General features: G+C 40.1%; 1 protein-coding gene across 1 annotated transcript in view; it reads left to right on the forward strand.

The window, feature by feature from the left end:
* Positions 1–23267, forward strand: part of PELI2 (pellino E3 ubiquitin protein ligase family member 2) — a 197805-nt gene that overhangs the window by 147357 nt on the left and 27181 nt on the right. The window contains exons 3-4 of the mRNA XM_059182173.1: positions 9022–9123; positions 18407–18604. Coding sequence (XP_059038156.1) covers positions 9022–9123; positions 18407–18604 — 300 coding nt within the window. The remainder of the gene's footprint in view (positions 1–9021; positions 9124–18406; positions 18605–23267) is intronic.

A 23267-nucleotide genomic window follows, 5' to 3' on the forward strand; every position in this document is an offset into this window, starting at 1 on the left:
CAGTGACCTTCCTGGACACAGGACCAATGCTTGTAAGATGACACAACTGAGGCCCCAGCCCTTAAATATCTTGTCCAGGTGGCATGTGGGAATTCGTCTTGACCTGGACTGTTAAGCTTGCCTGAGTGAAGGCTGATTTGAAAAGAGAGGAGTTCCTGCCTTTGAGGAGCTTTTCATCCAATATAAATGGTACAATTCCTTTGGGACACATCTCCCCCCAAGGCATGTGAATGTGTTCTTGCCCACCTCTCCAGCGGCAGCTCTTGGCGGTTCCTATTTTCTGAGCTCTATCTGAGGTCCTCTCTTGTGACTTGTCTCACTGACCACATCCAACTTCCTTGTAATTAGGAGTGACTCCAAATTGGAAACAGGTTCTCCTCCAGTGTTTGTATCTTCTCTGGCATCTGTGTCTGCTGGATTGATGGACCATGTCCCTCCAGCCCATGTGCAGCCTATGCATGCGGTAAGTTCTCTGCCAGGGTTCATCACATAGCTCAGTGAGCCGATTCTAGGCGGGCGTGGGAGTGGCCCAGTGCCAGGCTCAAAGCCATTGCCTCTAACAAACAGGCTTATCTTTTCTATTTATTTATTCAGTGAACCACTGTTGATTTTGATGAAATCCAAGTTAGCACCTTTGCGACTTTCTAATCGTACCCATGGTTCAGGCACTTGTTTGAAATATGGCTCTTTGAAAAGATGGACTATTTTAAAGAGTGTGTTCATGCAAAATAAATTATGAATTCCTTTAGCCACCTCTTCTCTTTAGAAATAGCACTCATACATATTTTATACATAAATTGACAAGGATGGCAGAGACCTCATCTTCCCTGTAGCAATTTGAGCCAGACTGATGGAGGATTTATTGCTTAATTATACTTGTCAGCCTGACATAAAAGTCATTAGTTCTGGAAAAACATGTTTGTCATACCGGGATTATCTCTAATTAATACAGTCAATATCGAACATATATTTAAAGCCAAACAGAATCGTAATCTCCAAAGCATATGTTCTGGAAGACAGTGAACTGATGGTAAACCCCCTCGGGTGGTGAAGTGGTGCTCTAAGAACAGGTTTGCATTTGAGAAGAGGAAATGTCATGTTGTGCCTCATTCCCTCGGCTTTGAATACAGTGAAATCCGTGCTCCTGGTGCTGACACCCACTGCCGATGAATGATCAAGGTAACTAAAGAGGTCATGGAATGTGACTGTTGTTGGTGAGTGACTGTATTCAAAGCTGGGGTCCAGCGTGTGGTTTTCCCAGCATCAGAAGCCATTGACCGAGTTGATCGCTGCAGTGCCCACACATGGTCTTACTCCCTTTTCCTAAATCACACATGAACTTGGAAGTCAGCAGGATAAGCGAGGCAGTCCAATGAGGCAACCCCCTAGCGAGAATAGCTGCTTCTGCCCGATGTCCAGGCGTGTGCTGGTTTATCGATGGTCATTGCCATGAGGTGCTGCAGTGCTGCTGACCTTCCAGGGCAGTGGCCATGCGCCCTGCCACACTGGCCCAGCATCCTCGTGGACACACTGCTCTGGACGGCAAAATCATTCTGCTTTTTCCAAACCACTGCACAGTTCACAGCAAACTCATTCATAGGCTCCTACGTGGGTCTGTCTCTGCCATAAACATAAATATCGGAAGTTGGCTTGGGCAGAAAAGGTTCAGTTCATTGGTGCTGTGCAGCATTACCCCAAAAATAGTTTCCATTATTTTTTTTCTGTACCAATTAAGATGTTTGCAGCGATCTACCCTGTCCTAGAATACTTGTGTTCAGTAACCAGAACGGCTGTGAGAGGTGAGGGTTGTTATTTATCTGTTTTATCAGGTCCTCTGTGCAGTAATCCTTTTGCATAGCTCTTGATTTAAATCATAGGGCGGACTGAAATATTAACAAATTAGAGCTAACAGTTAAAGTGACACAAAATAGACTTGCTGTAAACATCCGGAATAATTGGCCAGGGAGCATGTACTTTCCTTTGTCTCAGTAAAGAGTGCTAAGTTGTGGACATCATTTGGAAGGCTGTTGGAAACACAGGCTTATAGGGTTCTTGGTGGGGAACCCAGAAGACAAAGGCATTACTGGCTTCCCAAGTAGGGTGTGCAGGATGCTTCCTAGGACTGTTCCCATTGGGTGGGATGTTAGGTCACTTCCGACTTCTTCCCGAGTTGTTTTGTTGGAAACTGAAGGAGGGGGTGCTGTGAACAGCCTCACAGAATACCACCACCTCTGGATATGTGATGCAAAGCTCTTCAGAGCAGCTCTGTGAAATGTTGAGATTTATTTGGAAAAGATTCCTTCAGTGTAAGCCACACCAAGTGTCTGGTCCCCTCTTTGGAGAGGCAGGCACAACACTAATTACATCTACTCATGGAAGAGACTCGGCAGGGTGCTGCTGTTTCCAAAACCACGGTCATTTGATTTAGTCAGACTCTGTGTGGTTCCAGAATAGGGACTGCTGTCCTGTCAAAGTTGGCATCCAGGATGTCTAGACAAGAGAGATAATTAAACTCTTGAGTCATCTGGTTCTAAGACACAGCAATAGAAAAATTAGATGTGGACTTGAAGAAGAATAATTTTGTTTCATTTCATTTGAAACTCAGATTCACACACTTACACAAACACAGTATTCCCTTAAGTGAGGTCGACTCTAGTAAGGCATGTCCGCATTGGTGTGCATGATAGTTGAGTTTGGCTTCCTAATATCTAACGTAACTAGCTCTTTTTCTCTCCTGCATTTCTAGCATCCCTTCTATTCCTGATGCAAACACGTAAGGCCTGAAAATTACCCACGTGACCAACTTGGTAGCTTTGCCTCCTCTGAGAATGCTTTGAATGCCTTACAGATTCCTTTTATGTATTAACCCATAAATATCAATTTTAAATAGTAATATGAGACCCTATTTACATCTCCTCCCACAACTGAAGATTATCACAGTCCAAATACGTATTTGCTCAAGCCACAGACAGCCGCCTCTTAGCCTGCATTCAGAAGCACATGAAAGTGCCATGAGAAACTTAAGCACTTTGTGGAGGTTCTTGGCCGTCTGCTATGGTCACACAACTAATCCCACACCCTTGGGCAGTGGTAAGGGGAATACGCAGATAACCATAATGTCTTAAGTGATGAGCGACATAAGAGAAAAAAGGCTCAGACACCAATAGGCCTTGAAAATTGACTGGTCCAGTTGTCTTTCCCTGTGTGGTAGACTTAGTAGCTTAGCTAAAACTATTTGATTTTGTTCATAATTTTGTGAGTCTGGACTTTGGGATGGGCATGCATGGGTCATTTGTCTCTGATCCCCCATCGTGAATTTTGGGACATTTGGTACCAGAGAATCCACGCCCACAGTGGCTTCTTCACTCCTCTGTCTGGGGTCTTGGTGCTCTGGGGCCTCCCCTCTTCCCACATGGCATTTTGGGTTGCAAGGCCTCTCCTTGTAGTTAAGCTTTTTCTGTGGGGACTCAGGACTCTAAAAGTGAGTGTTCCAGGGTACTAAGGAGAAGCTGTAAGGCTACTTCTGACCCAGCCTTGGAAGTAGTCCCATATGTCACTTCTTGTGCATTCTGTTGGTCAAGCAAGTTCCTAAAAGCAACCCAGATTCAATAAAGATAGAATAGATGATGCCTAGTCCTCTCCAGAGCAGAAAGCTCTAGTCTGTTAGAAGAGCTGTTAAAACTCCTTTGGGGAATAAATCAGTTTTGCCCAATAACTGTTTTGTATTTGAGGAGAAAGCCTGAAATGTAACACATTGTTTATTCTACTTGTATTTGATTTTTGTCTCAATGCTGTGAAACCAGTGCTCCTGGCTTTAATCCTGGTGATAATGCCAACTGTGTATGGACAACATTGACAAGTGAGGCTTGTTTTAAGTAGCGGGGGGCTGAGAATATGATAGTGCCGCTGACTGAAAGGGGAAACCCAGAAGAGAAAAAATGAGGGCCAAAGAGTAGAGTGATGCTTTAGACACAAGTAACCAAATGCCCTACTAAAAGCAGCCTTAAAACCCCTCATTTTTCTTTCAGAAGTTGTCTGGAGCAGGTAGTTCCAGGTAGTTCCAGCTGTGGAGCAGGTAGTTGCAGATGTGGTTCAACTTACAGATGTCAGGGCTTGGCCCACCTCTTTGAGAGGCTCTGGACCTTCCTTTCATGGCGCTAGATGGCCCCCTCCACTCCAAACCTCACAGTACTGTTATAGTAACAGAGAAAGGAAAGAATCTCTCCTGATGGCTCCCATCCCAAAGAACCCCACACCAGATTTCTCCTAAGTTCCACTGGTCAGTGTTGGCTCAGATCTCCGTGTGCTAGCCACAGAGCCTGGGAGAGCTTTCAGGCTTGTTCACAGGAAGCCAGCTCAGCTAGTCAGGAGAAAGGCATTAGGCAGGTAACTGACGATATCTGTCACAGTGATGAATTCCATTTTCTCTCCCTACACAGTTGATAAAGGCTCACTTAGCAGCCTTATAGAGCTTGAATTAGGTAGGCTCAATCATAACTATAATAAATTAGTATTTTCTAGAAGCCAGTTAGTTTCTCAGTGGACTTTTCCCTTCTGCTCTGTGATCGAGAGCTGATCCCACTGCTTCGTAACAAATAAAAGGTTTGATTGTTTTCCTCTTCCACTATGTGAATGAAGCCTCTGTGGCTGCCATAAAGACATGCGTCCATCCTATCAGACGTCTTCAGGATTGCCTTTCCGGTATCATTACATATTTGATATCTCCATATGTGCTCTTAGATAGGTACCTGCTGCCTTCTAGGAGCCAGCAAATTCTCTAGATGTTATCAGCCATCCTTGTTTTAGAGTCTGGGAGCTCAGAAAACTCCCTGACATTTCATCTGCATTGGACCAGGACCACAATGCTTGCTCCCCTGGAGGCAGAGGCGGGCTGAGTGGAACAGAACTTGTGACAATAAAGCTAAGAAAGGAAGAAACTGTCTTGGCTCAGAAGGGGCCGAGCTTGGGCAACTGGGATTGCAAGGTGGTGCAATGTATATACTCGTATGTTGTTACATCAAGAATATCTGCAAAGATTGCCTAAGCTGGATAAAGCTGGAATCCTCTTGTTCTGTGGATCTGTAATTGTAATTGTCTAATCTGTAATTGCCCAATTGTGGTATTTTTCACCCGATAAAAATCACATGCTGTAAATTTAAGCCCAGGTGTCACAGTGGGCACCTTGGTGAATAAAAAGCGGTGGGGAGGGTGAAGGGGAGAGACCTGACGAAGGAAGCTCTAAATTTCACCGTCCGTCTGTAGCAGTTCATTGAGTCCTCGGACATGGACATAGTCTGAGTGCCTACCGCGCCGCAGTGCTGGGATGGAAAACAGATAAAGCTACTCACAGCGCTGAGAGAGAGTCAGCATCCAGGCCCCTCCCCTCCGCCCCCCCATAGTAGAAAAGCACAGAGGGGAGAGCAGCAGGATCCACCAAGCAAGCTAGTTGGGCTGGTTTTCCTTACAATTGTAAAGTACCTAGTTTCTGAGTTTGAGTTGGTGTAATAAAGATTACATTGTGTTACAGTAATTGTGTTTGAGCTATATTACAGTGAGTGCCAGGAGGAAGCCTTACTTGCCTTTCTGTATGATATTTCAGAAATAGATTTCAAAGCAATTTGTTACCTTGGGGAAATTCCTATTTCCAAAATACCTGCAATGATTGACGCAAGTCGGTGAATCTGTAATTTACAAGACGCTGAGTTTCCAAAAGTCCTATTTTAAATGTTAGAAGTATTGTTGAAAAATTGGTACTTCTGACAAGAGAAGAGGGTAATAATGCATTAGATACTTGCCAGAAAGAAAGCAAAAATGGACTTCAAGCTCCAACTCTATTCCGATCCCCCCTACCCGGCCCCACCACCACTAACAGAATCTGGCCCCACTCTTGGCTTCAGTGTGCACATGAGATCATTCTGAGCCCAATTTGTGTCATCAAGGGCAGTCTGCATCTCTCCATTTGTTTCTGAGGATGCCATTGGTACTCTCAGGGGGCCTGGTGTGGACTGCCACCTTTTGCTCCAAAGCCCAGTCCTGGCTTACCTCCCAGTCTTCTGAGGGCCAGCTATGCTTCTCCTCCCTGTGGGTGCAGCCTGACACGCCGCCAGCACTCAGGACTCTGTCCAGGCAGGCCTGTCCTCCTGGCTTCAACTGAAGGGAATCACTGCGAGAACTGAAAGCAACGGAGAGGTGGTTGTCAGTCCAATTCTGAAGCTTCTCGGCCATCTCTGCCCCCAGGGGAGTCTGTTACCTGCTGGTCCAGAGCCAGTCCCCACTTTGTGGGATTCATTTCTCCCTGCAGAATCTCTTTTCCCCCACTTCTCCATCTTCCCTACATCCAGAAGCTTCTGAACATAGCCTGCCTATGATATTTTCTTAATCAAAAAGTCTCAGAAAAAGCATTTCCCTAACCCAAGAGCGTTCACCTTTCCTAACCCTGGTCATTCACATTGAGCCACATAAAAGGCAGCAGAAGACTGAAGTTGTTCATTTTAAGTGGGCTCACCATTCAAGGTGTCCTGGATCAGGCATTCAAGGCTTCAGAGTCCCTGCGCTTCCTTCCCTGTTGGGGTCGGCCAGACGGGGGTCAGCCTGGATTGTGCGCTCCCCTGTACCGTGAACAGTTCCTGGGTAGGGCTTCCCTATCAGTAGCCTGTTCCGTGTGATATGCGAGCTTATGTTAACCTGGGTCACAAGAATAGTTTGAGTAGAATCTGTCAAAAGGATTGGGCCCACCAACAACATAGGGCCTGTAGAATGGCTATTTCCGGCCTTTCTGGGAGGAGGATGGAAGCGTCTGTGGGTTCCCATGCCCAGGGCTGTGCTGGGTTATGGGGTGAGCACAGCGCATCCTCCCCGGGCATCAGCTTCCCAGTAAGTCTGGAAATGTTAAAACCAGTCAGCATATTGTGGAAGGGAATATAAAAATTTACGATGATTTTCAAGTAAAATGTTGTAAGAGGAGAAACTTCACTACAGTGTGCTTTCCCAGATGTCTCCAAGGTTCAGGTGACTTTCTTCCAGTTTAAGGCAACTTTGATGGCAGTTTGAGAAACACTATACTTAAGAAGTTACGATCATACAAAAATGTATGGCATTTTAAATGGAGTTGTTGTGGCACTTGTGAACTCCTGATTTTGCTGGTATTTCTTATTTAATGCAAAGTATATGCCATAAAACTTTTGTTTTGAGTTGAGATATTTGTAAATTGAATACTTTTAAATTGCAACAGGCACTTTTTTTTAAGATTTTATTTATTTGAGAGAAGAGGAAGCAGGCTCCCTTCCGAGCAGGGTCCTGGGATCATGACCTGAGCCAAAGGCAGAGACTTTAACCCACTAAGCCACCCAGGGGCCCCCAACAGGCACTTTTTTAAGGAAACCTAAAATTAGTTTATAAATGATCACCCCCGATTGTTAGTTTTAGAAGTTTGAGTTTAATAAAATTGTTTATTCAAGTTTTATTTATTTATTTCACCTAACTATAATATAAACATCCATTTATCTTGAAAATAGCTATTAGTTTGGCTTTCAAAAAATGTCACTTATAGCAAGGCCATTAGATTTATCTGACTCAGACCAATGTAAATTTAAGACTATTTTTGTTACTGGAGTTGAGTAGTCTAAGAAGTCTTTTTTAGATTTCTGGCCATATTAAATATTTAAATTATTTCCAATACTTGTATTGTCTTAATGAAGCACGTAGAACAAAACAGTTCAGTCACGAAGCTCCTCAGGCCAGATGATTAAATAACCATGAGATTAACCAGGCTAACTTCAAAGTTGATTTGGAATGTTGTACTACTTTTTGCTTTAAGCAATTATGTTAGTCAAATATAAATGTTCAGGGTACAATTTCATTAACATGCTTTATATGTCCAGCTACTTCCAAATGCTTTCTTGGTCCTCATACAGTGTCATTATTCAATAAATGTTTCATAGAAAGGCTCATTAAAATTTTATTTATTATACTTAATGTAAAAGTGTAGAAATGAAGATAAATTAGGTTGAAGTGGAATGGATAAAATGTAATTGAAATAATTTGGAGTACAATTTAAATAAACTTCTTCATTAATTTGGAAGTATTAAAAGTGTGTGACCACAGCTTAAGATGTGTTCAAATATATCATTATGGAGAAAATAAGAATATTGTCTTACTGGTTTTTAGGTTCTTTTAAAAAGGCTATTAGCTTGAGTCTAAAAATAGGAAAGATAAAATTAACTTAGCTTCCTTATTTATTAACTTAGTAAATGTCTGGGTTAAGCAACTACTTATGCTCTGTTCTCCATCTTACGTAAATCTTGTATGATTATCACTGGCTAGAATAATATATAGAAATCCTTACAGAACACTTTTATTTTTTCAATGACTTTTTTTTTTTTTTTTTTTTTTTTTGCTAGATTACAATCTCTATTGCATGGGGAAAATATAACAAAATGTCATTGACTTAACTAACTGCTGTAGTGTTGAAATAAATTTTAAAATTTTTAAATAAACATGATTAATCTAAAAATTCAATCAGTGAGTTAAGGCAATATGGAGAAACTGTATGTTTTTCCAGAAATATGATTAAATCAAATCTTGCAAACTAGTAAATTAACTTTGATTTGACTTAAATATTGCTCATTCTAAAAGTGTTGAGTAAAATCGGAGTTGTAACTGTTAGCTTCTCTATAATTCAGGGCACAGCATAGGGATAGGTTCCGACTTTTTTTTCAAGATTTTATGTATTTATTTAGAGAAAGAGAGGATGAGCAGGGGAGGGGCAGAAGGAGAAGAAGAGAGAATCCTCACGACCCTAAGATCATGACCTGAGCTGGAAATCAAGAGTCTGACACTTGACTGAGCCACCCAGGCACCCCAGGGACAGGCTCTGACTTAAAAAAAAAAAAAAAAAAAAAAAAAAGTTGGCTTGTACTGGTTTCGCTGGAAGAGTGATATTTGTTAACTATGAGCAGAATTGCAGTTAAGTGCTGAAATGAGATTTTATTGAATTTTTGTATGTATTTATTTCATTATTAGGCTATCAGCTGCAAAGGTCAACACAGTATATCGTACACTCTGTCAAGGAATCAGACTGTGGTGGTGGAATACACGCATGATAAGGATACGGATATGTTTCAGGTAACCTCTTTATTTTTCTTTCGGATGCGGTATCATTAACATGACGTCAGTTTCAGGGGTATCATGTAATGGTTCCATACTTGTGCCTATGGCAAAGTAATCACCACAGAAGACCGTTAACGTTGCCACCACCTGGAGTTAGACAGCTTTTCTCCGGGGATGAGAACTTTTAAGAGCCATGCTCCTAGCAACTTTGACCTACACGGTGCCGTAGTAAATACTACTTTACCATAGGTGCCCTGCTGTCTGTGATGTCCCCATGACACACTTTTCTTTTCCTCGTGGAAATTCTTGCACACTCTCCTTCAGTTCCACATTTCAGTATGTCATCAGAACTAGCACAGTAGTGTTTGGTGATGTACAAGGAGAAAGCAGAGAGGATAATATAAAATCTAATTCCTATGTGGCTTTTGGAAGACTAAGGGGAAAAAAAACTTGATTCTAAAACTGCAGACAGAAATGATAAAAGCTACATTCTTAGGTCTCACTGCAGTAAAAATACCCATTAATAACAATAATAAAAATTTTAAAAACCAACCACTTTGAAAAGCGAACATGTTTAAAAACCTCCTAAATAACACTTGAACCAGAAATGCAGACATCGGTACTGCAATTATTAGGTCTTTTAAAAAATTATTGTGGGAACATTATGTAGCAAAACTCATGAGATGTGACTGACCGCATACTCAGAAGAAAATGTAAAAAAAAATCTGAAGTACTTCCATTATAGAAGGAAGGAGGGAACAAGGAACTAAACATTGGTCTCCAAGAGTTCTCTAAAAAATGATAGTAAGAAAATACAGAACAGGCTTATGACTAGCTTTAATGGTAGGTAATAAAAAGTCCAAAAATACATCAAAAGAAAACAGAAGGAAATAATCATAGAAAAAAAATTCATCAGTTTAAGAAGAAGAGAATTAATAATATATCTAAGATTTGATATGTTAAAACTAGAGAAAATTAAAATTAAGGCTAATGAGGAAAAAAGCAAACTCAAATGGGGAACCGTGAGGCTTTGCATTTCTATATGGAATGTTAAATTATTAAATGAATGATTTTGAAACAGGTGTCAGAACAGTATTCCAGATAATATCAAAAAGGGGAAATAAGGAACCCTGAAAAATAAGAAAATATCCTCAGTCTGGCTTATAAAAAGAGAAATGTGAATTCAGTTCACACAGAGATCTTAATTTCCACTTATTAGATAGGGAAAAATCTGCACAGCACAGTTTTGTCAGACATGTGAGGAAACCCTCTCCGAGTCCTTTAAACTGGTATGACCTCAGTGGGGCGGTGATTTGGAAATGCTTGTGAAAAATGTAAAATGCTTACACTCTTTGACTTAGCTCTTATCTTTATAAAATTCTTCTTTTTCTAGAGATTGACCCCAGAGATACCCCTACATACATGCAGAATGACATTTTTACCAAGTCATTGCTCAAAGCAAGGTTTAATAGCAAAAGATTACTAATTGAATTTAAATAAAAAATAATACTACTAGCATAAGATTGTAAGCAACATAAATGTCGTTCTGGAGGGGCCCCACTTGGTAATTTCAGGTACAGCCCTATAGTGGAAGGAGGCCTCCAAGTCTGTAAAACAGAGCAAGAAAAAGCTTTATGTATGGACATGGGAAGAGCTCCATTTAATGAGTTCTTATTTTTTATTTTATTTTATTTATTTAATGAGTTAAATATTAATGTCATTATATTGAGCCATTGATAATATATTCAATTAAGATTACTTAATCTTCAATGATAATAAATTTAAGTTATTAAATATATTAAATATTAAATAGTATATTAATTATTAAATATTAGCATAGTTAAATGATTTAAATAACGTGTGTCTGCATTCAAAAGCTCCAAGAGGAGGAATAAGACATTATTATTAAACCAGTTGCCTTTGTGGGGTGGGGGATCAGGCAGATGGTACACAGGTAGGTATTTGACACATGATTTTTGAACCGTGTAAATGTGTTAGTTTTTTCTTTCTAAAAAAAAAAAAGATTTTATTTGTTTATTTGACAGAGAGATCACAAGTAGACAGAGAGGCTGGCAGAGGGGTGGGGCAAAGCAGGCTCCCCGCTGAGCAGAAAGCCCGACACGGGGCTCGATCCCAGGACCCTGAGATCATGACCTGAGCCCAAGGCAGAGGCTTAACTCACTGAGCCACTCAGGCACCCCTGTGCTAGCTATTTTTTAAAAAGCTAAATGGGCACCTGGGTGGCTCAGTGGGTTAAACATCTGCCTTGGGCTCAGGTCATGATCAGGTCCTGGGGTCAGGACCTGCGTCAGGCTCCCTGCTCTCGAGGAGCCTACTTCTCTCTCTCTTCCTCTGCCCCTTTCCCACGTGCGCACACACTCTTCTCTCTTTCTCTCAAATAAATAAATAAAATCTTCTTTAAAAAATTAAAAACAAATAGTAAATTTAAGCAGTCCTAGACTCATAGTCATGGATATAGACAATTATTTAAGTGCCTCAAAAGTAAGATTTATCATTTTTAGACAAAATATTAACAGTGGTTTTACTCCTCATGCAATTCCATTTTATAATATTCTAAATACTTTTTCTTCTCATTCTACCAGAGAAAATCCCTTCCTAAATATGTATATACATACGCTTCCCTGCTGATAATTTTACAGGACTTCAAAATAATTTTTTAATAACTTTCCAAAATTATTAATCTTCTACTTAACAAGATTTTCTTTTTACGTAGAAAGTTTTCTTGACACACGTTTTACCCTAGAGAGCAGAGTCTCAACACAGAAAAAGCACATCAAGAACATTTTTACAGTTGTCGTGATACATTTTTTTACCGCTTTAAAATCAACATGTCACTGCGGAGGCCCCTGCAACTTCATCACTGTTCTGTGGTGACTTGTTGTGACAGAGATCGCGTACTCTTCATTGTGGTACACATTCCACTCCCATGGCTCACTTTCTTCCTTCTCATCTCTGCAAGTGCAGAATGAATGAAAGATTCATGAGAATCTTAACATGAGATCCATCCTCTTGACAAACTGAACACACAATGCGTTATTTGGCACAGCACTAGACAGCACGTCTTTGGAACTTCTTAGTCTTGTAGAACTGAAACTTTGGACCTGTTGAACAATGGTTCCCACTTCACTCCATCCCCCAGCCCCTGGCAACCGCCATGCTCAGTTTCCATTTGACTGCTTAAGGTACCTCCTATAATTGTAATCCTGCAGCACTGTAATGTCCTCTGGGTTCGTCCATGCTGTTGCTTGTGGCAGGATTTCCTTGTTTTGAAGGCTGAATAGTAACCTACTGGATGTTTCTACCACATTTTCTTTATCCACTCACCCTCTGGTGGACATTTAGGTTGTTTCTATACCTTGGCTATTGTAAATAATGCAACAGTGAACCTGGGGAGCAGATCTCTCCTTGAGAGCCTGATTTCAGCATTTACTTTGATAAATACCCAGGAACAGGATTGCTGAATCACATGGCAGTTTGGTTTTTAATTTTTTAAGGAACCTCCATACTGTTATAAACTTCTAAATGCTTTTTTGCACACTTTCCATTTCATTATATAGATGATTATGTGAAAGGCCCAATATTTAATAAAAGTAATTTTTTACTACTTCACCAAAGGCATACTTAAGTGAAACTAGCATTATTTTTAACTGCAAGTGCATGCCAATAAAGAATACAGAGGCCATTAATACAGTTTGGTGCCACTGGTTTGATTCCTATGAAAGCACTTGATCGCCTTAGCGCCATTTGGATAAATGTTAGCACAGTGGAAAAGGCCAACAGCATGTTTGTATTATTATGAAAGCAATTTTGGCTTCATGGACCTGGTCCTTAGAAAAGGTCTCAGGGACCCTGGGAGGTTCATAGACTGCGCTGAGAAATACCGAACTACACTGTACTATCCACTTGCCTTCCATAGCTGGGAAATCTGGGTCTTTGAAAGGAAAGATGACTAGTACTAAGGGCAGAGAAGGTGTTAATGGCAGCAGTAAGATTTATGTCTGCTGAGTTCTACATTCCCACATAGTACCAGGTTGACCTCTTTAAATGAAGCATGGTAATTCAACAAGGATTTATTGATTTACTAAGGAAACAGAACACATTTGTCATTTTTACTAAAATAATCTGATTCCACTTGCAAAATAACTAGACATATTGGAGGATTAATATCAGATCACTCTAAGCAGAGTAGAATTAAATAACTCTTAGAAGATCCTGAAAAATCAAGCTTGTTTTAATTTTTTTCTTCCTTTTACACATTTTTGTGTCCCCAACCTATCATTGAGAAAGGTTTCTGAGCAAAAAACACTGTACCATTCCTATTTCTCAAGCATGAACCTTGGTGGTAAGGGCTGTTCATTGTAGCCATTATTCTTTAAAATGATTTCTAGGCTAATTGAGCATATAAAAGCAGAACATCAGACCAAACCAGAGAAGGGCCTTGTGCTGCCTTTCCCACGGTGGAAACAGAGTAGGCTCGGAGCTCAGAAATACTATTGCCTAGGGAAAAAAGTATCAGTTTGATCGGAATTTAAGAGATGGGGTAAGTGTGAGAAAGTCTGATTGGTATAGCAACAATTTCATAGTAGTTATTTTCTAGAATAGGTGTACATAAAGGACAGAAAAAAAGAGTGTAGCTTTTGAGAGAGAAAAATATTAAAAATTGTCACAGGAAGTGACGAAGTGTTTTCCAAGGCCCCTAAAGGGAGGTATGATGCCAAATCCATTCTGATCCTTGGGGTAAGGAAGCCAAATGCCTTGCACATTGCTCAGTTTCATAGTCCTGATCCTGGGTGTTGCTGGACCTTACAGGCTTGGTTTTGTTCATTTGGTTTTTAATTTAGGTGTTTTACACTACTTTTAGATGGTAACATCTTATTAGCACCCACCTAGGTGAGAAAAATGTGACAGTTCTTTCTTGTAACATGATACCTGCCTCTTTCCCAGGGTTGAGGGTCACTGTCCTAATCATCCATGCGTCAGTTTCATTTCTCGAGCACCTGCTGTGTATCAGATACTCATCTAGTTACTGGAGGGAGGCAGCCCAGGCTCCCCTCTGGTGGAGCCTGCATTCTAGAGGAGGGAAACAGACCACAAATGAAGCAGCAGCAGGAGCAAGTGCCATGGCCCCCAGGAAGGAGCAGGGTGAAGGAGGAGGTTAATGAAATGAAAAGAGCTTGGATAGGTGGGGCCCTTAGGCCAAGCAAATTGGAGGATTAAGCAAGGGAGAGGTATAATCTGATTTACATTTCTGAGAGATACCTTCAAGTACTGTCTAGACAAAAATGGAAATGTAACATGTGAAAACAGGGAGACCAGTTTGAAGATGAGGGTAATGCAGTCCAAAGAGGAGCTCCCGGCAGCAGGAGCTAAGGTGGGGAGAAATGGAAGGATGCAGACCGTGTCTGGAGGGAGTATTGACAGGCAGGGTTAAATGTGGGTGTGGAGGAAAATAAAGGATCAAGGCTAATTCTTTGGTATTGATTTTTAGCTTGAGTAGATCAGATGCCAGTTGTTGACCTGGGGAATCTAGGGGTTGAAGGAGGAATCCAGGTTCTGTTTAGAACATGCTACATTTTGAGATGCTTATTAGACCCCCAAGTGGTCATTGAAGTTCTGGGTAGAGATCAGTGCTTTTTGGCTAATAATGGAATTTGATGGTATTACATAGGAAGAGAACAGAAAGTGCAGGGAAGGGGTCTATTTGCCAACTAGCCTGTAAGAGTTTCATTATTCTAATACCAGGTACAGATATGGCAGGATACCAGCCACATGCCCTGGAAACCTGTGCAAGAGTGGTGTCAGTGGGGCTCTGGGGTAGAAACACCCCGTGGGGCCGGCAGAGGAGAGAAGTGAAGGGCATGAGTAAGGCAATGGGAGGGTAGTAACTAGTGACAGATTTTTTTCAAGAAGTATTGCCACTACGTGAATCAGAGAAATGGGCCTGTAGCTTGAGGACGTTTGCAAGGGAAGGAATGTGTTTTTTAAGGTGAGAGACTAGTCTAGAACAATGCTGTTGGAGTATCCTCAACTGGGCGGCCAAGTGTCTGTTAACAGCACAGAGTGAGCTGGGTGGGAAATGGCAAGGAGGAGTTTGGAAACGTACAGCACTTTTTATAGTACCTGAAGCCTCCAAGCAGGTGATCATTTTCCTGATACTCACTTTGATTGTACTTTTAAAATGTATCAGTGACAGGCTGAAATTTAAAAAACAAATTGGTCCTTTCAAACGCCACCACCCCCCACCCCCGCAGAGTCACAGAGTTTGAGAAGCTCTAGAATGTGTTTGATAACGGATGCTAAGATCTAGTAGGAGGGAGAGAGAAGTGGATGATTCGGGAGAGAGAAGGGATAGCGTCAGGAGCAGAATCCTTGGGAAGGGAAGAATACTGAGACCCCAGGCATCAGCAGAAAGATTGGTCTTGGGTAGGAGCAGTGGTATTTCCTCCTTGTCCTTGGAAGGAAGTTAGGAAATAAGGTTACGGACGCAGGGGTGGGAGTACCGTTGGTCCAGGAAAGGTGAGGGAGGCCCTTTCAGGTGTTTCTGTGCCATCTTACCTGCACTGAATTGGACCGACAACCAGACAAACCCAAACTCTTCTCATATATGTGTGTGGTGTCAGTAAAATCCTCCCTCAGGCTACTCTATGAGAATCAGCACTGAATGATCACCAGACAGAATTCAGAACCATCTTTCTTTGTCTACATGACCGCCCTTAAGATGATGTAGAGTTGATTCAGTACACAGAAGGATGGGTTCCAAGTTTTGCACACCGGGTGAGTTTTCAGTAGGAAAGTAGCTTACTTTTTTTTTTTTTTTTTTCTGGCAAAAAGAACATGAGGTTTGTATGCAAAAGTATAAAATTATACTGGTGGCACACCACAGGTTAGATTTAAGGGGAAGTGAATTGATAAACCAATTGAACATGACCAGTCAGATAAGTATCATGACTTGCAATAATTGATCCTAGCAGTATGTTCCGGTTGGACTAAAATGTCATGTGTTATAGCCCATTTCCGTTAACTCATCAAGACATTCATTTAATACACTGGGATGAAAGCAACATGGCCTTGCCCGAAGAGAGTAATCTTTGTAGACAGTAACAGTTGTGTGACATTCTACTCGAGCATGCTTAGCTTTGTGCTTCTAACAGAGCTTGAAGAGACTTTGTGTTCTTCTGTGGAGGTGACAGAAGTTATGTCAGGGACTTTGTCTTTGTGAGAGCGCTAGGCAATTGTAGAACTTTCCACATTTCACTCCTAAGCTTAGCAGTTCAGGACAAGTTGATTCCTGAGTTTAGAGAAGCTTTTATGGTATTTTTTTTTCTGTATTTGTGAAATATTTTACATTAAGTATTTGTTACTTTCTAGTTTAAAAAATCTCTTTAAAGTGAAATAACTCAAAGAAAAATACTGTGTATCACTTATATGTGGAATCCAAACAACAAAGTCAAAACTGTAGAAGCAGAGACTAGCATGGGAGTTACCAGGAGCTGAGGGGAGGGGGAAGATAGAGAGGTGTTGGTCACAGAGTACAAACTTCCTGCTGTAAGATGAATAGGTTCTGGGGATCTAATGTACAGCATGGTGATTATAGTTAATAATACCGTATTGTACGCCTCAAAGTAGCTAAGAGAATAGCTTTAAAAAAAAATAAAAAATAAAAAACAATTAAAAAACAGACTAAATCAGAGCTTCTGAGTCACATAACCAGCTTTTCAGTGAATCTAGCCAAGGGAAGACCCAACCTTAGAAAGATGGTTTGTATAAGATTTATAATATCTTTTAATTTAGATTTTATGTTGCATTTTTTAACAAGTTCTATGTTTTGTAAACCTGAAACACATACATTCAGGCAATGTGCATCTTTTCACATCAATGAGTTTCAGTGAACCCAGAAGTCTACTTTATTCCAGGCACATTTCATTAGGACAAAAAATTTAGATTTGTAAAAAAAAGAGAGAGAGAGAGAAGAGATGTCTGTTGTCTTTTGCCATAATAGAGATAATCTGTGCATGAAAATGTGTGAGCTTACAAAAGAAAGTTAATAATTTTCTGGAAAGGCAATAGTTCGACCTAAATGATGCAAGATAATATATATTTTTCACTCTTCCCTCTTTGGATGAAAAATATATTACGTCTTATATTTTAGATAGAATTTGGTGATCAGGATTAAGATACCTGAGAAATTAACTTTGGGGGGTCTTCTGCATACACATCTGTCTGGGGGCTCCCTGTGTCCCTCCCCTAATCATCTGCGGAATCAAAGTCACTAGTGTTAGGAAAGAACAGTGATGTCCTATTTAGTGAGAAATGATTTGTTTACATATAAATGATTTTAATTTGAAACGTCTCAATGGTATATAAATAATATGTATCATTGTTTTCTGGTCAGAGATTCATAAACAACATTACAAAATGTTTTGATATTCTATCTTGAGGCTTTTGCATTTGTAAACATACTTTTCCTAGTTCACAGGACAGAGCAGTACCTATCTTACTGAATTTACTGAGTATAAACACCTTTTTTTTTTTAAGAACTTTAAGCTCTCCCAAATGAAATATATTCTTTCTGGAAGCATTTAATCTTACCAAAGGAAGTAAGTCAACATAATATTGGCAGGTTTTTAGACCTTCCCAAAAGAGATTTTCTTTTTTCAATCCAAAATTGAAATGTTAAGACCAACCTTTTGAACCTTTTATCTGACTGCATCCCAAACTCTGGACTGACTTGTATTTCCCTTTACATCATTTTCATTTATACTGAATAATGGCAACAGGCATTTGATCTGTGTCTGGGTCAGGGCTGTGCTTGCTCTGTGCCATGAGTCACTGGTAGACATACTTAGTGTGGAAAACCAATCCCTGCTGCTGGGCAGGAATTCCTTTGTTTCTTGGCTTTCTTTAAAATCTTGGCTTTTTCCATCTGGAAATGGGGGGCAGGGTGAGTGGGGTAGAGAGTAATTTGCTGTGTTAAAGTAATGTTTTCACCTAATCTAAGAGATACAATCTGTTGGGGGGGTAGGAGGAAGCAAGATCTAATGTTTTCTCCAGAATAAAAAATTTAGCTCTTCTCTTAATATTTAAAAATCTGATGATTGGTTACTCTAATATCTCCCTTAAACAAGAAAAGGAACAGAACTGAATTTTTTTGTCATTAAATTCTTACCCTCAGAGCAGAAATAATAAATGTTAAAGGGATCCTGAACACTCATTCCATGTGAACCAAATATGGTGACATCTTTTTCAGACGAGTCATGAGTACATTTGATTTATTTAGGTGGGCAGATCAACAGAAAGCCCTATCGACTTCGTTGTTACAGACACAATTTCTGGCAGTCAGAACAACGATGAGGCCCAGATTACACAAAGTACCATCTCCCGGTTTGCCTGCAGGATTGTCTGCGACAGGAATGAACCTTACACCGCACGGATATTCGCAGCCGGATTTGACTCTTCCAAAAACATATTTCTTGGAGTAAGTACTGTTACTGAAGACACTGTTTCAAGAAAAACACCCATTATCATCAGATATAACATTTAATTGTAGCCAAAGATTTGCTTTCCAAGATGCCTCTGCTTAGATTTGGAGATTTTAATTTTCAGATGTAGAGCTTGAAAGGTTGTTATTAAGAATCTAAATATAACTACGTCATTACCTGATACTTGTTACATTTGCTGTATTAAGTGCATGTACAGTAATTGCTTTTTTTAAATGTCTATGAATATATTTATAGTAGATTTAAGGGGTTTATTTCAGTGGGAGAAAATAAATAGTCAAATCTACATAGAGTTCAAAGGAAAAAGTGACATTCTTTCATTCAGAAAATTTTCATTGGGCTGTGTCCCACGTCAGGTGTCATAGATGTGATAGCACAGGGAACAAAACAGATTAAAAACTTCTGACTCTGTGAGGCTTCCGAGTAAATGAAACCCAGAAGTTTTAGTGAATATACAATTGTAATATAGTTCTTCTTCTTTTTTATTTTTAATCAGTATGTTTTTGCAGGGGGAAAAAAATAGAACATTCAAAATGGCCTTTTTTTTTTTTAATTAATTTTTTATTTTTTATAAACATATATTTTTATCCCCAGGGGTACAGGTATGTGAATCACCAGGTTTACACACTTCAAAATGGCCTTTTAAAAATGGCCTAAACAGGGGCACCTGGGTGGCTTAGTCAGTTAAGCATCTGCCTTCCACTCAAGTCATTCTCCGAGATTCATGGGATCGAGTCCCACAACGGGCTCCTTGCTCAAGCAGGAGGTCTGCTTTCCCCTCTACCCCTTATCTCTGCTTGTACACACACCCACACACTCTGTCTCTCTCTCAAATAAATAAATAAATTTTTTTTTTTTGATGGCCTAAACAATAACAAGAATGTATTATATCTGTAACAAGATGCACCAAGGAAGACAGGCCGAGGCCTGGGTAATTCAATGGTTGTGTGACATCCAAGGAAGCAAGTTTGTTCTATCTTACCCCCATGTCCCCAGGCAGATCTGCTTCCTCAAACTGCCTTAGGGATGAGAGATGGCTCCCACACTTCCATGCACCCCTGCCACATGGCGACTTCGGCTGAAGAAGAGGCGGCAGAAGCACTGTTTCTTACTTATCTCTTTATATTGGTGGGTTTTTTAAAGATTTTATTTATTTATTTGACAGAGAGGGAGAGAGAGAGCACAAATGGGGAGGGGCAGAGGGAGAAGCAGGCTCCCCACTAAACAGGAAGCCCGACCAGGGGCTTGATCCCAGGACCCCAGGATCATGACCTGATCCAAAGGCAGACGCTAACAGACTGAACCACCCTTTTATTTTTTTAATTTACTTTTCATAATTGAATAAATTTGACATGTAACATTACATGTCAAATTTGTTCACTTTTATACTTACTTGTGTAAGTATAAGGTGTACAGCCATGTTACCATGATTTTCTATGTGTTATAAAATGATTGCTAGTATTGGATTATTTACCACATTGCACAGCTGGAGTACAATAATATGAGCTATATTCATAACGTGGTGCATTAGATCTCTGTGGCTGATGCACTGCTCATTACAAGCTTGAACCCTTAAACACTCTCTCCCTGTACACCCCCTCCCCCATCCCATCCCTGATAACTGTCATTTTACTCTGTTTTTCATAGGCTTAACTTTTTAAGATTCCACATACACGTGATATAATTTTTCTCTGACTTGCTTAGCATAATGTGCTCAGGGTCCACCCACCTTGTTGCAAATGGAAGGAGATCCTCCTTTCTTGCAGGTAAATAATATTTACAGTGTCTTTTTTTTTTAATCTGTTCATTCATTGATGGGCATTGGGGTGGCCTTTCATATCTTGGCTGTTGAGAATAATGCAATAAACATGGGAGTGCCTGTATCTCCTTGAAATCATGTCTTCATTTCCTTTGAGTGTGTGCCCTAAAGTGGAAATGCTGGATAATGTGGTAGTTGTTTTTAATTTTTTGGCTATTTGGGGTCTTTCCTGGTTGCACACAAAGTTTAGGATTATTTCTTCTATTTCTGTAGGGAATTCTCTTAATATTTTGATGGACATTGTGCTGAATCTGTAGATGGATTTGGGTAGTATGGCTGTTTTAACAATATTCTTCTGATTCAGCTATCTTTCCATTTGTCTGTGCCTTCAGTTTCTTTCAGCAAAGTCTGTACTTTTCATTGTACAGATCTTTCATGTCCTTGGTGAAATTTATTCCTAAGTATTTTACTGTTCTTGATGGTGTTGTGAGTGGAATAGTTTTCTTTAGGCCTTTTTCAAATGCTTCCTCATTAGTGTAAAGGAATGCAACTTACTTCTCTGTGTTGGTTTTGCGTCCTGCCACTTCCCTGAAAACGTTAATTCCAACAGCTTTTTGACTGATTGTTTGCAATTCTCAATATGTAAGATCCTATCATTAGCAAAGAGTGCTAAGCAATAGTTTTACTTCTTTCTTTCCAATTTGTATGCCATGTATTTATTTATCTTGCCTAATTGCTCTGGCTAGGACATGTAGCACTATATTGAGTAGGAACGGTGAGCGTGGGCATCCTTGTCTTTCTGATCTTAGAGGAAACTTAGCTGCAGGTTTGTCATATGTGAACTTGATTATGTTGAGGTATATTCCTTCTGTAGCCAATCTGTTAAGGGTTTTTATTCTGTAAGGATGTTGTATTTTGTCAAATGCTCTTTCTGTGGCTATTGAGATGATCATTTTCTTGATATGATGTATTACATTGATTGAGTTGCATACTTTGAACCCTCCTTGCATCCCAGGGAAAGTCTCACTTGCTCATGGTGTATAATCCTCTTAATGCGTTTTTTAATTTGTTCATATTTTCTTGAGAAATTTTACATCTATATATATCAGGGATATTGGTCTATAATTTTCTTGTAGTATCTTTCTCTGGTTTTGGTATCAAAGGAATGAGTTTGTAAATGTTCCTTACTCCTCAACATTTTGGAAGAGTTTGAGGAGGATTGGTGTTAATTCTTCTTTAAATGTTTGGTAGAATTCTCTAGTTGAAGTCGTCTGGTCCTGGAGTTTCTTAGGATTTTGTTTAAATTACTGATTGGATCTCTTTACTCATTACTGGACTGTTCAAATTTTCTGACTCTTCCTGATTTACTCTTGGTTGATGTGTGTTTCTGGGAAATGTTTCTTTTCTTCTACATTGTAGCTGTCTTTCATCATTCTGTGTATGTCTGTAATACCAGGTATAATGTTTCCTCTTTCATATCTAATTTGGGGTCTTCTTTTTTCCTGGTTTAGCTAAAGGTTTGTCAATTTTGTTTATCTTTTTGAAGAACAGTTCTTAGTATCAATCTTTTCTGTTGTTTTTCTGGTGTCTAGTTCATTTATTTCTGCTGCAATCCTTATTTCTGCTAACTTTGGGATTGCCTTATTCTTCTTTTTCTAGTTCCTTGAAGTATAAAATTAGGTTAAAGTTGGCTTGTTTGAGACGTTTCTAATTTCTTTTGTTTTTTTTAAGATTTTATTTATTTATTTGACAGAGAGAGACAGTGAGAGAAGGAACACAAACAGGTGGAGGGGGAGAGGGAGAAGCACGCCTCCCACTGAGCAGGGAGCCTGACGTGGGGCTCGATCCCACGACCCTGGGATCATGACCCAAGCCGAAAGTGGACGCCCAACGTCTGAGCCACCCAGGCTCCCCTAGACTTTTCTAACTTCTTAATATGCATGTTTATTGCTGTAAGATTCTCAGAACTTCTTTTTTTTTTTTAATTTTTTATTTTTTATAAACATATATTTTTATCCCCAGGGGTACAGGTCTGTGAATCACCAGGTTTACACACTTCACAGCACTCCCCAATGTCCATAATCCCACCCCCTTCTCCCAAACCCCCTCCCCCCAGCAACCCTCAGTTTGTTTTGTGAGATTAAGAGTCACTTATGGTTTGTCTCCCTCCCAATCCCATCTTGTTTCATTTAATCTTCTCCTACCCACTTAAGCCCCCATGTTGCATCACCACTTCCTCATATCAGGGAGATCATATGATAGTTGTCTTTCTCTGCTTGACTTATTTTGCTAAGCATGATACACTCTAGTTCCATCCATGTTGTCGCAAATGGCAAGATTTCATTTCTTTTGATGGCTGCATAGTATTCCATTGTGTATATATACCACATCTTCTTGATCCATTCATCTGTTGATGGACATCTAGGTTCTTTCCATAGTTTGGCTATGGTGGACATTGCTGCTATAAACATTCGGGTGCACGTGCCCCTTTGGATCACTACGTTTGTATTTTTAGGGTAAATACCCAATAGTGCAATTGCTGGGTCATAGGGCAGTTCTATTTTCAACATTTTGAGGAACCTCCATGCTGTTTTCCAGAGTGGCTGCACCAGCTTGCATTCCCACCAACAGTGTAGGAGGGTTCCCCTTTCTCCGCATCCTCGCCAGCATCTGTCATTTCCTGACTTATTTTAGCCATTCTGACTGGTGTGAGGTGATATCTCATTGTGGTTTTGATTTGTATTTCCCTGATGCCGAGTGATATGGAGCACTTTTTCATGTGTCTGTTCGCCATCTGGATGTCTTCTTTGCAGAAATGTCTGTTCATGTCCTCTGCCCATTTCTTGATTGGATTATTTGTTCTTTGGGTGTTGAGTTTGCTA

Source organism: Mustela lutreola, chromosome 7 (genome assembly GCF_030435805.1).
Source record: "Mustela lutreola isolate mMusLut2 chromosome 7, mMusLut2.pri, whole genome shotgun sequence".
Taxonomy (NCBI): Eukaryota; Metazoa; Chordata; class Mammalia; order Carnivora; family Mustelidae; genus Mustela; species Mustela lutreola.